The 13,007-nt window shown below is 45.6% G+C and overlaps 1 protein-coding gene across 1 annotated transcript in view; it reads right to left on the minus strand.

The window, feature by feature from the left end:
- The window catches only part of ANKRD6 (ankyrin repeat domain 6), an 83,680-nt gene that overhangs the window by 21,033 nt on the left and 49,640 nt on the right, over positions 1 to 13,007 (minus strand). The window contains exons 3-6 of the mRNA XM_047103260.1: positions 10,631 to 10,729; positions 8,203 to 8,301; positions 3,497 to 3,595; positions 1,770 to 1,868 (exon numbers count right to left, since the gene is read on the minus strand). Coding sequence (XP_046959216.1) covers positions 1,770 to 1,868; positions 3,497 to 3,595; positions 8,203 to 8,301; positions 10,631 to 10,729 — 396 coding nt within the window. The remainder of the gene's footprint in view (positions 1 to 1,769; positions 1,869 to 3,496; positions 3,596 to 8,202; positions 8,302 to 10,630; positions 10,730 to 13,007) is intronic.

The following is a 13,007-nucleotide window of genomic DNA, read 5'->3' on the forward strand; positions in this document are numbered from 1 at the left end:
GGTTCTCCTTAAAGAGATCCTTTAAAATGACCTATGTACAAAGATCGCATTCCTTTCTGACTGAGGATACTAGAAATCACAGGGAAGGACAGGGGGGCAATCTGGGGTTGTTGAGAATGGGGACCTGAAGCTTTACACCAAGGTAGGATGACAGACAGATAGCCAGGGGCCAGCAGGCTAGCCATCACAGAGCTCTGTACCATATCCCTCTGCCCAGAGGGCCCCTTGATTTCTGAGTGCTAGAATGAGCAAAAGCTGTGGAAGTAGTTACTTCTACAAACACGGGGGGAGGATCCCAGGTGGGATCACATTCCCACCTGCTGGAATGTGAAGGGCCCACTAGGAATCACTTTGCAGGCTCAGGGTATTCTTCGTTTGGGTGGAGTCACTGAAAAAAATCAGTGTTCACTTAAGACCAGCTGTTTTCAACCTCTTACCAAATAGCCTATAATAAAGTTCATATTTTCTTTATATATCAAAAAAAGTTCAGACAATCAACCATGAAAGGAGGCTATAGACAAATGGAGCTTGATGGGCCAATTCCATATGTAAACGCTGGTGTTTCCCCAAGCAGAAGGCTATGAATAAACCAGGCCAATACAAATGTTAAATAAGCCATCTTCTCCCATTGGGTGATCAAATAAAGCTCCAGATAACTTGTTTTCCTGGGCAGCATGAAAACACCACTATCCCATGGCCCTCCCCCACTGAAAGTAGCCAGGGAAACGTTCAGTTCGTTGCCAAGTCACTTAGTTGTGTGTACTGGGCAGTGGTTTCTAATCCTGGCTGCACGCTGGAAATCAGTGGAGGAGCTTTACTAACTACTGATGCTGGGGTCCCGCCCCTGGCACCCATTTAATTGTTCTGAATTGTAGGTTGGACGTGGTGATTTTTAAAGCTCCCAGGTGCCTGAAAGATCCTGCCAAGGTGCAGAACCACTGGTTAGTGGGGGCTGGGTACAGGTAATCTGATGGACCAGAATCTGTTGGGGGCTGCAGAATGACAGGATGTATTTAGCTGTGTCAGTGGTTCTCAATCCTGACTGCACACTCAGGTCAGGAATTTTCTAACAATCCCATTACCTGGATTCTGGTCATTTAAACTCGGGTAGAATTCAGGAATGGTATTTATAACTGCCCTGTTGATTCTTATATGCAGCCAGGATCAGAAACCACTGTTATGGGGCATGGTTAACCTGAATAATGATTTTTAAAACTTCAAATATATGTACCCAAATGCAGAAATGTCAAACAATTTATCATTTAGGTATCAATAAATGCCAAGACATTTAAAAAATCTAAACTACTGAAAATCATGCACATTTCCATGGAACACTGTAGTAATCACAGCTTTATTGCACACCCCCCACTATACGGACAGATACAGACCACATACCCAATTTTACAGAGACCAGAGACTTCATCCGATCAAAGTGGCAGGGCAAGGAACAGAACTCTAATTCCCTTGCTTATTTACTAAGCCACAGTCTTCTTTGTGGGTTTCCTTTGTAAAAAGCATTAAAAGCAAAACCTGCCCCAAGATCTTCAGAAAATGTTTAATATGCAAATGTGGAGATACGCACTGGAATAAGAGCAGGCTCTCTTCCCTCTAGGAGGCCAGATAAATCAGGACCACGGGGACTCAGTGGAACACACATGCAAAGGGCAGCACGGGCCCGGTCCCAGACCTCTGCCCCCATTTGTGCTAACACACCTGTCAGCCTTGTGAGAATGGGGCCTGGCGGCCATGGGGAGGACACATGCACTGACCTGGTTCTTTTCATGGACAGAACAGAAAGCACTGAGGAGGAGCTTAATGATGGACAAGTGATTATAGCGTGCAGCAACGTGCAAACAGGTATCGCCTGCCTGCGGACAGAAATCAAACTCTGAGCACAATCTGAGCAATTACAAAAAGTTAAAAAAAAAATCATTAAAAAAACTGGCAGACTAGCATATGTTCTTTAGAGGGTATCAGCCTGAATTGAAATGATTCCCTTTACTGTAGACACTACTCCAAGACTCGCAGCTCCGTGCTGTCTGCAGCCCCACCTGCATTCTGCCATGCAGACTCTTTCAGGTCTCATACACTGGGTGCCTGCCCCCCACAAGGCCGTCACAAGAGCGAAGGCAGGCTCTGCTTACCCAGCACTTGATAAGAATCCACTGACTACAGCGTCTCCTGCAGCCCAAAGGCTCCAGAGTATACCAAATTAAGACCAACAGCACCACTTTGGAAATGAGCCCTTTTCCATCATGGGTTCCTCATGGCTCAAAGGACAGGGCAGCAGGGAGAGCGGTCAGATTTTAAGATCACATGTGTTCTAGAAAAATTAGAGCTGCATCCCATTTTAGCAGGACTCCAAGATCTCATATGGGGCAGAGTAGTCTGGGGAGCTGATGAGGAAGCAATCACTGGGCATAAAACAGAACATTCAGAAAAACTCAGGATCAAGATCTTCCTTGGTGGTCACAGGCTAAGCTGCTCCCAGAGAGACAAAACGGGAGACAAAGTCATGACATTCTGCAGTGTTTTCTTGAGGTTTTCATCCTAACTTTGTCTAGAGATGGCAACCACTCAGCATAACCTTCTCCCCTGGATTAAGAAGGAGCACATGTGGGAAGCCTGGGTGGTTCAGTCAGTTCAACATCCGACTTTGGCTCAGGTCATGATCTCGCATTCATGGGTTCGAGCCCCACATCAGGTTCTGTGCTGACCGTTCAGAGCCTGGAACCTGCTTTGGATTCTGTGTCTCCCTCTCTCTCTGCCCCTCTCCTATTCACACTTTGTCTCAGTCTCTCAAAAAATAAAACGTTAAAAAAATTTTTTTAATAAAAATTAAAGAGAAAAAAAAAGGAGCCAAGCCCAAAGCCAAGGTTCAGGGCATTCTGAGACCCACTGTAGAAGAGTCTGCCTTCAGGGAGACTTCAACTAAGGCTTTTTGTGTGTGTGGGGGGGGGGGGGGGGTGGGGGAAGCCTCAATCTCTAGTTGAGAGCCTGAGGCATGGGACTTACAAAGGAAAAACAGCTGCTTTAGAGGGAGGAGGCACACCCATGTGACCTTGAAAGTCAAGCATTCTCTAAGAACTACTGACCCATTGGCTCATCTCAAGGGCACCTGGGTAATCGATTTGTAGATGCTGGCCAAGGAGCATCAGACCTCCCCTGGATGGCATCAACTGTACAACAATACGTGGGCAGGTTTCCTAGGCTCATCTGCCAGCACACGCTGTGAGAAATGTTAAAACAAACCCAGGCTGAGGAGCGAAGGGAAAAGGAGGGGGGAGAAAAACAGTGTTTGAGTCTTGATGACTCTTCCGACCCTAAAGAACCCCTTAGGACATAGCAAAAAAAAAAAAAAAAGAATACTTTATAGATAGTCCCCAAATGCTTTTCACATTTTCATTTTCCAGATGTTAACACTCAAGTATGCTTTCGGAGTTATTTTCCTAGGTGACACAAGAGAGCACAAGAGAAGCCGGTGTTGTTCACCCACGTTATTTTTGAGGTCGGCTCGGGACCCGCCCAGCAGGAGGACTCGTGTGCTCTGGGAGTGGCTGTTCTGGCAGGCCAGGTGCAGAGCCGTGTTCCCCGCCTTGGAGAGAGGCAAGAGAAGGGAGGACACGTTAGCGACAAGCTTCTCGGCAGACCTGCGCCGGGCAGGCTTTGCACAGGGGTGACGCTTACAGGGAGAGAGTCAATGCTCACATTCTCTGCTTCCTGATTGGTGATCCCGGCAGAGGTGTTTCAGTGGCAAGAACATTTAATGTGGAATCCAAATGGGCACAAGAGGCACATCTGTCATAAAACCTTGGTTCCAAGTCCCAGCTCTACAACTTACGAGTTGAAAGTCACCGGTCAAGGCTCTTAACTATTCTCAGTCTTGAATTCCTTACCTGTTAAATGGAGTGTGACCCCTACGTCCTGAGGCTGTGAGGATGAATTCAGAGTGCCTAGGAGAGTATTTACTTAATGGCAAAATGCTGTGCACACAGCACCACGTTCCATTCCTTTTGAAGAGGCCTGCATCCTTCCTGGCCAACACAGATGATAGCTGTGGCTACAAAACACCCCTGGAGTAAAGGCAAAACAGGCCACTTCCTATAAGTGTAGGTAACTGAGACTCAACTTGTAAGCCTCTCGAAAATCGTCCATTCTTGTATTCTCCTTGAAACATCAAAATTTGAACTACGGATGAGGTACCCACATAGCAGGAAATACAATTATATCCATCACTTACCATACAAATAGAAACCCTCTAGCTTTTTGGACTCTATCCTCAATATGCCAAGTAAAAGTGACAGACAAGGGTCAGAATAATGTCCACAGTAATCTTACAGAAAGAATTCATGACATGAACAGAACTTTTTAAAACCATGCAAACAGTGCCCACAAAAGCTGCTGATAAAGAAAAGTAACAAGAAAAGCAGGCAGCACAAGAGGAGATTCAGTGTTAGAGAGGGCCTAGGAGCATACCGGAGGTTAAATCTATAAGCTCGGTGATTGTTCGGCTGAGCTAAAAAGCTGGGTCAGGACTGCAACTGTGTGGGCTCAAAGCTATCTCATTGCCTGTTTACAGCTTTGCCTCACCCAGGATCTGGATCACACAGCACTGTCTGGACACACTCACAGATGTTCTGTTCCTCACCTCTTGAAAAGAGGAATGAGTTTTATTAAAACACACACACAACAAAACTGTGTGTCACTGGTTCACTTACCTCCCCCTCTCATACCCTTAGCTCTAAGTAGCCTGGTAGAATCTTTCTTCCTCACTGCTCCCTCCAGGAAGTTGGGGGTTGTAAACCTGAGGGTTTAGTGAACTCAGTGGTTATCAACCTTCTGCTGCACCTTAGAGTCACCTGCGGGAGCTTTTAAAACTATCAGTGCTCAGCTGCAACGCTTCCAGGGGCTCTGATTTACTTGGCCTAGGGGGTGGGTCTGAGAAGCTCAGGTTTTAGCACTAATGAAGTCCCAAATTCTAGTAAACCCCTCAGTTCAGGGGAAACTGGGACAGCCCGTTACCTTTGGCCTGGTCACCAGGTGAGTTTGTTTTTTCTCCCCTCTCTTTTTTGTTTGTTGAAAGTTTTCCAGGAGATTTTTTTTTTAATTTTTTTTTTTCAACGTTCATTTATTTTTGGGACAGAGAGAGACAGAGCATGAACGGGGGAGGGGCAGAGAGAGAGGGAGACACAGAATCGGAAACAGGCTCCAGGCTCCGAGCCATCAGCCCAGAGCCTGACGCGGGGCTCGAACTCACAGACCGCGAGATCGTGACCTGGCTGAAGTCGGACGCTTAACCGACTGCGCCACCCAGGCGCCCCCCAGGAGATTTTAAAGCACAGCCAGGTAGAGAGCCACTGCTAGCTTCCCTCTCAAAAACAAAGGATCTGCCTCCCTGTGGAAGGGCTCAGTGCCTGGCTTGCTGTGTGATTCTTACTGCACAAGGAGTAGTTTGTCTCAAAGGTGTTGGCTTCGTGGGATTATTAACTGTATTGAATAAACGAATGAAATAAAAGAAATCTGATGGTTCTAGAACTATGTACCAGACTGCTTTGCTAATAAGAAAATATTAATTATGCCGAAAAACATTTGGATCAAGAAAATTAAAAACCGTGGGTTAGCATAAACAAATTATGGTATGTTAATACACTGAAATATTACTTAGCAATAAAAAGGAATGAATTAGGGCACCTGGGTGGCTCAGTCAGTTAAGTGACTCCAGTCAGGTCATGATCTCACGGTTCATGAGTTCAAGCCCTGTGTCAGGCTTTGTGCTGACAGCTCAGAGCCTGGAGTCTGCTTTGTGTTCTAGGTCTCCCTCGCTCTCTGCCCCTCCCCCACTCTTACTCTGTCTCTCAAAAAATAAACATTAAAAAAAATGTTTTTAAGGAATTAATTAATCACACATGTAACAACATGGAGGCATCTCAAAAACATTAAGCTAACTGAAGGAAGTCACTTGCAGTGACTTAAAGAAGTCAGATACAAAATGCTGCATACTATACAATTCCATTTGTATGACATTCTGGGAAAGACAGAACAGGAGCTGGGGGTGGTGGGTGGGAACACCGCCACCAAGGGGCACAAAGGAAGCCTTGGGGTGATGGAAACATCCTATTATCTTGATTGTGGTGGTGGTTACACAACTGTATACTTTTGCCAAAATTCATACAACAGTATACCTAAGACAGATGAACTTTATTGTATATGGATTATACCTCAGAAGCTGACATTTCGAAAACGTGACCTAGGTAGATCTATGTAGCAGGCATTTTTCCCATCCTAATAAGTACTTATTTATAGACAGGGGCTGATCTACTAAGAAGAACCTTTCTTATATAACAGAATATGATTCACTCTTAAAAAAAGAGAGAAACTCTATCATTTGTGACACGTATGAACGTGGAGCACATTATGTATGCTAAATGAAACAAGCCAGACAGAGAAATAAATACTGTATGGTATCACTTAGATGTGGAGGGTAGGGCAAATAGGGAGAGGTTGGTAAGTACAAACTTTCAGTTTTTCGATGAATAAGGTCTAAGGATCTAATGTAAAACATGGTGATGACAGTTGGTAAACTATATTGTATAACCGAAATTTACAAAGACTAGAACTTCAATGTTTTCATCAAAAAAAAAGTTTTAAAGGGTAAACGTGAGGTGATGGGTGTCTTAAGACATGTATACATATATGAAGCCATCACTTTGTACATTTTAAATATCTTATAATTTTATTTGTCTGTTATACCTCAATAAAGCTGGGGGTGGGGCGCCTGGGTGGCTCAGTTGGTTAAGCATCCGACTTCGGCTCAGGTCATGATCTCACAGTTCGTGAGTTCGAGCCCCATGTCGGGCTCTGAGCTGACAGCTCAGAGCCTGGAGCCTGCTTCAGATTCTGTGTCTCCCTGTCTCTCTGCCCCTCCCCTGCTTGCACTCTGTCTCTCTCTCAAAAATAAATAAACGTTAAAAAAATAAAATAAAAAATAAAGCTGGGGGTGGCAGAGGACTTTTCTAGAAGCTTCCTCAGAGGCTGTGGCTGGTACAGAACATGGAAGTCCTTCTTCTGGGATAACACCTACCTTTGCTTCTGCTGTTTTATCCATAGAGAACTTGTGGCTTTCCACAATACTTTTGGGGCCCTACACAGGATAGGAGGCAGTGTGATGGAGTAGACAGACTCAGGATAGTTTACGGCCCTGACTGTGTCACAAACAAGTCAGGTGTCTTAGATAAGACTACCAGCTCCCAGCTTAGGCTTCCCTATCCATTAACTAGGAACCACCTACTTCTCAGAGTTCGAGGATCTAACGTACACCATGGATTCACCTACAACTCACATTCCACACAATGTACCACGGTGAAGAAATGAAGAAGCCACCAGTCTGCCAGGCATTATTGGAAATATTATGATGCATGGCTTGCTTCTTTTATTCAAGCTTCTGTCCCATGAGGGAACCACGAGAAACATTTAACGAGTAGATGACATCACAGAGCGGTGTGTGGTGCCAAGGGAGCCCTGTAGGAAATACCCTGATGCGCCTTTGGGAAGGGTGCGGCCGCGGCCCTGGAAGCCTGAGTTGGAAGTCTACAGGCAGGAATGAGGAGCGAGATACCCCACAGGGAGCAGGGGTGAGCCCACTCTGATAGCACAGGAGGCACATACTAGGAAAGGCACAGGGAAGAGGCTGCAGACATAGACTGAGGCCACTCCAGGGAGGCCTGAGGCAGTGCCAGGCTGAGGAGCTTTACTGGAAGGTTTCTGGGCAGGGGAGGAACAGGATGCAGAAGGAGGGAGGCAAGCTGGCCAATCTGCTGTGAGGCTTCTGAAATAATGCCGGGATGCATTCAGTAATAATGAGCACATGAAGAGGGGGATAAGACCTGAGCAGTGCTGGGAGGGCAGACAGGAAAATGAGGGAGAACAGGTGCTACTGGCCTGCTTGCCTAACCACACTCCAATAAACCAATGGGAAAGCAGGGAGTCCCAGGAGAGCTCAAAGGAAGTCAAAGCCACTCCAGTTTGTCTTGCTCACCACGGAGATTATGTTCACTATGGAGTTCCAAGCTTTCATTTCCCCTGCCAGGTTCCACATGCTCTCCTAAGCTCTTGCTCTGCTCAGAGAGGAGGTTCCCACAGGGACAAAAGCCCATAGCCATCCTCACCTGTGAATGGGGAGTTCTAGCACCTGCTGGGCCTCACCTTATTCTTGGCAAGCACGTTGGCTCCTGCTTTAACGAGCAATTTGGCTGACTGGCTAAAACCATGCCAGGATGCTTCGTGTAGGGCCGTATTCCCATCCTGAGGAACACATACAGAGACAGAGAACACATTACCCAAGACCGAAGTCATCTCATTATAATCAGTACATTGTAGCGTATTCCTAGGCCACACCACAGGTCCTTTTGATTTCAAAAGAGGCTTGTCGAGGCATCTGGGTGGCTCAGCTAAGCGTCCAGCTTCGGCTCAGGTCATGATCTCACAGCTCAGGAGTTCGAGTCCCTCGCTGGGCTCGGTGCTGACAGCTCAGAGCCTGGAACCTGCTTCAGATTCTGTGTCTCGCTCTCTCTTTCTGCCCCTCCCCCGCTCATGCTCGCTCTCACACTCACACTCTCTCTTTCTCTCTCTCAGAAATAAACACTAAAAAGAAAAAAAGCTTCTCATCTGAACCAGAGCCCAGAAAATGATTTCAGTGGCTAGTTTCTCCATTCTCCCAGAAATAGTACGTAACAAGTACCATTTTAGATTTATGATGTACAATGGATGCCTTCAGGCATTAGGGCTTAAATCTCCCTGGGAACCCTGGCTGAAAAAGGCTCATCCACAGGTCACATTTAACAGAAAGCAACATCAAGACGGCAGGCATGATGTTCATTCCTTCCCACCTCCATCACTCCTTAGGGTCTGCTCTGCTCTGCTCCTGGCCCCAGAGAGAACCCTGCAAAGTCCATGCAAACGAAGAGTCCAGCTCCGTAAGTTGCCGGGCCCAAGGACCAGGGAGGCAGATTCCTCCTCTCTTTTTCTTTCCCCAAATTCAATCTGACCCAGCTTAATCCAATGTCTCAGGGACCAAAATAAATAAGCAGGCACCAAGAAAGCAGTGAATTGTAAATAACATAAACAAGTGTCCTCAATATGTGGCTTAAAAAAAAAAAACCAACCAATTAACAAACACAGCTGTATTCAGTTAACTTCCTACAGAAAAAGAAATATTAAATGCAGTGAAGTGTGTGGGGTGGGGCTGAGAGGGTTGGGGTTATAGGGAGAGAGAAGCACAGAGAGGAGAGGTAGAGAGACCACCTGTGCTGTTCCAGGTCAGAGCGCAGGGCACTGTCCAGTCATGTCCAGGCGCTGGCTCTTTTATTCGTCCATACCACGAGACAGGCTGATTGGTGTGGACAACCCACAAGTGGAAGTCTAGGGTCTCAAAGGCCATAGTCGGGGAGTGACCCTACAGAGTGAAATGGTGCTGGGAAGGTCAGTGGCGATGTGCGGCCTGGCCAGTGGGACTGACTGCACAACGCAGGAAGCAAAAGTAAAAAGTGACTGGATGGGGGCACTGTTGAGGGGGCCTCCAGTGTGCTGATGTGATCTGCTTCTTGATCTGGGGGCTCACATACATGTGCTCTGTTAGTGAACACTCATGGAACTTTACATGTATAATGTGCACATTTTTCTGTATATATATTACATGTAATAAAAAGTTGTCTAAAAAAGTAAGCAGAGGCTGAACTGCACCTAATTGTGAAGTTCCATGTTTTAAGACTGTTTAACAATTTATTTATTTTTTTATTACATTTATTTATTTTTGAGAGACAGAAAAGACAGAGCACAAGTGAGAGAGGGGCAGAGAGAAGAGGAGACACAGAATCCAAAGCAGGCTCTAGGCTCTGAGATGTCAGCACAGAGCCCGACGTGGGGCTTGAACTCACGAACTGTGAGATATGACCTGAGCCGAAGTCGGTTGCTTAACCGACTGAGCCACCCAGGCACCCCAAGGCTGTTTAACAATTTAAAAGCAACAAATCAGGGGCACCTGGGTGGCTCAGTAGGTAAAGCGTCAGACTTTGGCTGAGGTCATATCTCACGGTTCATGAGTTCGAGCCCCGCAGCGGGCTCTGTGCTGACAGCTCAGAGCCTGGAGCCTGCTTCGGATTTTGTGTCTCCTCCTCTCTCTTCTCCCTCACGTGTGCTCTGTCTTTCTCTGTCTCTCAAAAATAAATAAATAAAAGCAACAAATCAATATGTCATTGGGATTTGTTAAAGAATTGATTTTGCTTATTGTTTTTCTTCCAATATTGTTTAAATAAATTAACTTGCTCACTTTCCTTCAAAAAAAAAAATTGGAAATAGAGTGCGGGGCACATCCCTTTCCCCACCCAAGCCTCCACAGATCATTATTTCTAGACTTTTTTCTTTACCATTTATACATATGTGGTTGCCCACTGCTGCCACAGAACAGGGTAAAGGATCAAAAAAATTAATATTTATTGGGATATTAGATACTCTTGCAAAAGAAAGGCTGAATTTACCATGTTAACTCACGATAAATAGGACTCAGCAATGATAACATATTGAGTCATCACAAGTTCCCCAAGCAGGGTCCTCAGGCTGATATGCCCCATGTCACCTTGTCTTGGCGGTCCAGAGCACAGCCCTCCTGGATGAGCGCCGCGATGACTTCCGTGTTCCCCACCACTGTGGCCCGGTGCAAGGCGGTCTGATCCCCCTGCAGAGTGACACGTAGGCAGGAACAGCAGTCAGCTCTCCCAACCCCCCACTGCACCACTCACTACTCTGACACAAGGACATCTCCATCCTCGATTGCAACAGACTGGTCACCCTGCCAGGTGGAGCATTTTTGTTCACAAACTTAGTGGGAATCTCAAACCAACCACAAAACAGCTCCAGAGCTGACCTTGGAATGAGGGTCAGGCACTCACCCGCCACCCCAAGGAAAGGCAGTGTTCAGAGGGAATATGACTGTCACATCTGTGAAAAGCTAGACTGTGTGTGTGATACAATTAAACCAGCAATCTTTACTCCCCATTGAGTTCTCTACTCCCCACTTTCTCTCAGAGGAATGACTATCCAGCCATGCCAGTTAGCAACACTCATGATTTGATGACGGGTACGTATTTTTTTTTTTTATTGACTTTATGGGCCGAGAGCAATGGAGGGGTTTATGCTGTGTCATCTGAGGACTCCAGGACTACAAGCTGTGTAAGTCATTGTGTAAGTCTATGAAGCCTCTTCTGATATTTCATGACGGCATCCTCACTGACTTATGATGTATTTGACCCCTTCTTCTATAATCAGACGCCTGGGACTGCCGACCTTCTCTTTCTCCATCAGGGCACCAAAGGGAACTTGACTCTTGCCCCAACTGCATTAGAGAGGAGGTAAGATGGTCAAGATAAGAGAGAGTTCTAAAGTCTCTAAGAGCAATCTCATCTCTGACATGTACGCAGGAAGTCCAGTTGAGACAAATCAAGTCTAGCCTGGGGTCCAAACTGAAATGGGGAGAAAGGTGAACAGTGTGGAAAACTTCTCGTAGGAAGGAAGGGGTACGGGGCAAGGGGTTCAGGAGATGTGAGTCTTACATAGCCTTGGGAAACACCGGCCACCTTGCTGCGCCTCGGGTTGAGGGATGGATGACCTCCAAGGTCTCTCCCTTCCCTTCTTGGGTTCTAGGATTTGGTTGGTAAGAGTTTTGCATACATAAAATGTTCTGGTGGAGCACCAGAGGGGCAAAGGCACCTCCTGTGGCATCCCTTGTCCTGAGCCCGAGAGGAAAGAGAGACTATTATAAGACAGAAAACATGGGGATTTTGAAAAGAGGGACGCACTGCTACCTATAAATAGCCTTAATGAAATGCTGAGTCTACTTACCGAACACCCTGGAATCTATAACCAACAACAGTGCACATTAAAAGCACTTAATCCAAGAATAAATTCTGGAGATGGATGGTGGTAATGGTTGTACAACAATGTGAATGCACTCAATGCCACTGAGTGTACAGTAAAAAATGGTTAAAATGGTAAATTTTATGTTACATGCATTTTATCACAATAAAAAAGCACTTAATGCTATTTAAAACTCAAATTCACTTTCTTAAAATTAAAAAAAAAAACCCTCCGTTTAAAAATCCATGAGGGGAAATGATTTTTATTTTCTTCCTCATAATTTTTAATACTTTCCAACTTTTTATATTTAACACATATAATTTTAGCAACAGCAAACACTGCTATTTATTAAAAGTCTAAGCTGTAACAATATATATTAATAATGGGATTGTCCACATCTTATAATCTTTTCTCACTGTTCAGTTGTAGAATTTAAGGGATTTACACAGTGATGGGTCAGGACATCCAGCTCCATTATTATGATTTATCCACTGTCCACAGCATTTCTATCATGAACCCTCCCCTTGGCATCCTAAATCCTTATTCCCAGTATAAATTAGGTTTGGACATGGCTTTCTTCTCATGCATCTTCCCAGACCCCTCACTCAAGAAGAACCCTTTCTGCATGCCTTGTAGTCACAAGAGAATGTGGCCACTGGATCAGTGGCTGCAGGAGGTGTGTAAAGCCATTAATGTCCGTCTCAAACATCTTCAGGAGTGTTTCCAGATGATGTACACTTAATGTCCAAACAAGTAATACTATGAGAAACTGCCCAAGTCTTAACTTTATAAGAATTTCCAAGACTGGCATTTCCCCATCAGAATGGTGACGAGTTTTCCCAAAATGGACCTCAAGTGCAGTTTATGACCTGATGAGAAAGATGGTGCTCTGTTCTTGGCAAGAAAGAGGAGACCACAGCTCACTCCTCCAGAGTAAACACCAACAAGCCCTTTTCATATTCCCACAGACTGCTGGCACTCTACTCAGCACTCCACCAACCTTTTTGCATAATAGGTTCTGTCCCTGTCATGCACAAAGCCTCAAACTCATGGGTCGTGTTGGCCACTCTTCCATGCGAGTCATGGCACAAAGGGCCTCT

Source organism: Lynx rufus, unplaced genomic scaffold (genome assembly GCF_022079265.1).
Source record: "Lynx rufus isolate CCGP_SWC_20201006 ecotype Redwood Valley unplaced genomic scaffold, mLynRuf1.p SCAF_6, whole genome shotgun sequence".
In the NCBI taxonomy this organism is placed as follows: Eukaryota; Metazoa; Chordata; class Mammalia; order Carnivora; family Felidae; genus Lynx; species Lynx rufus.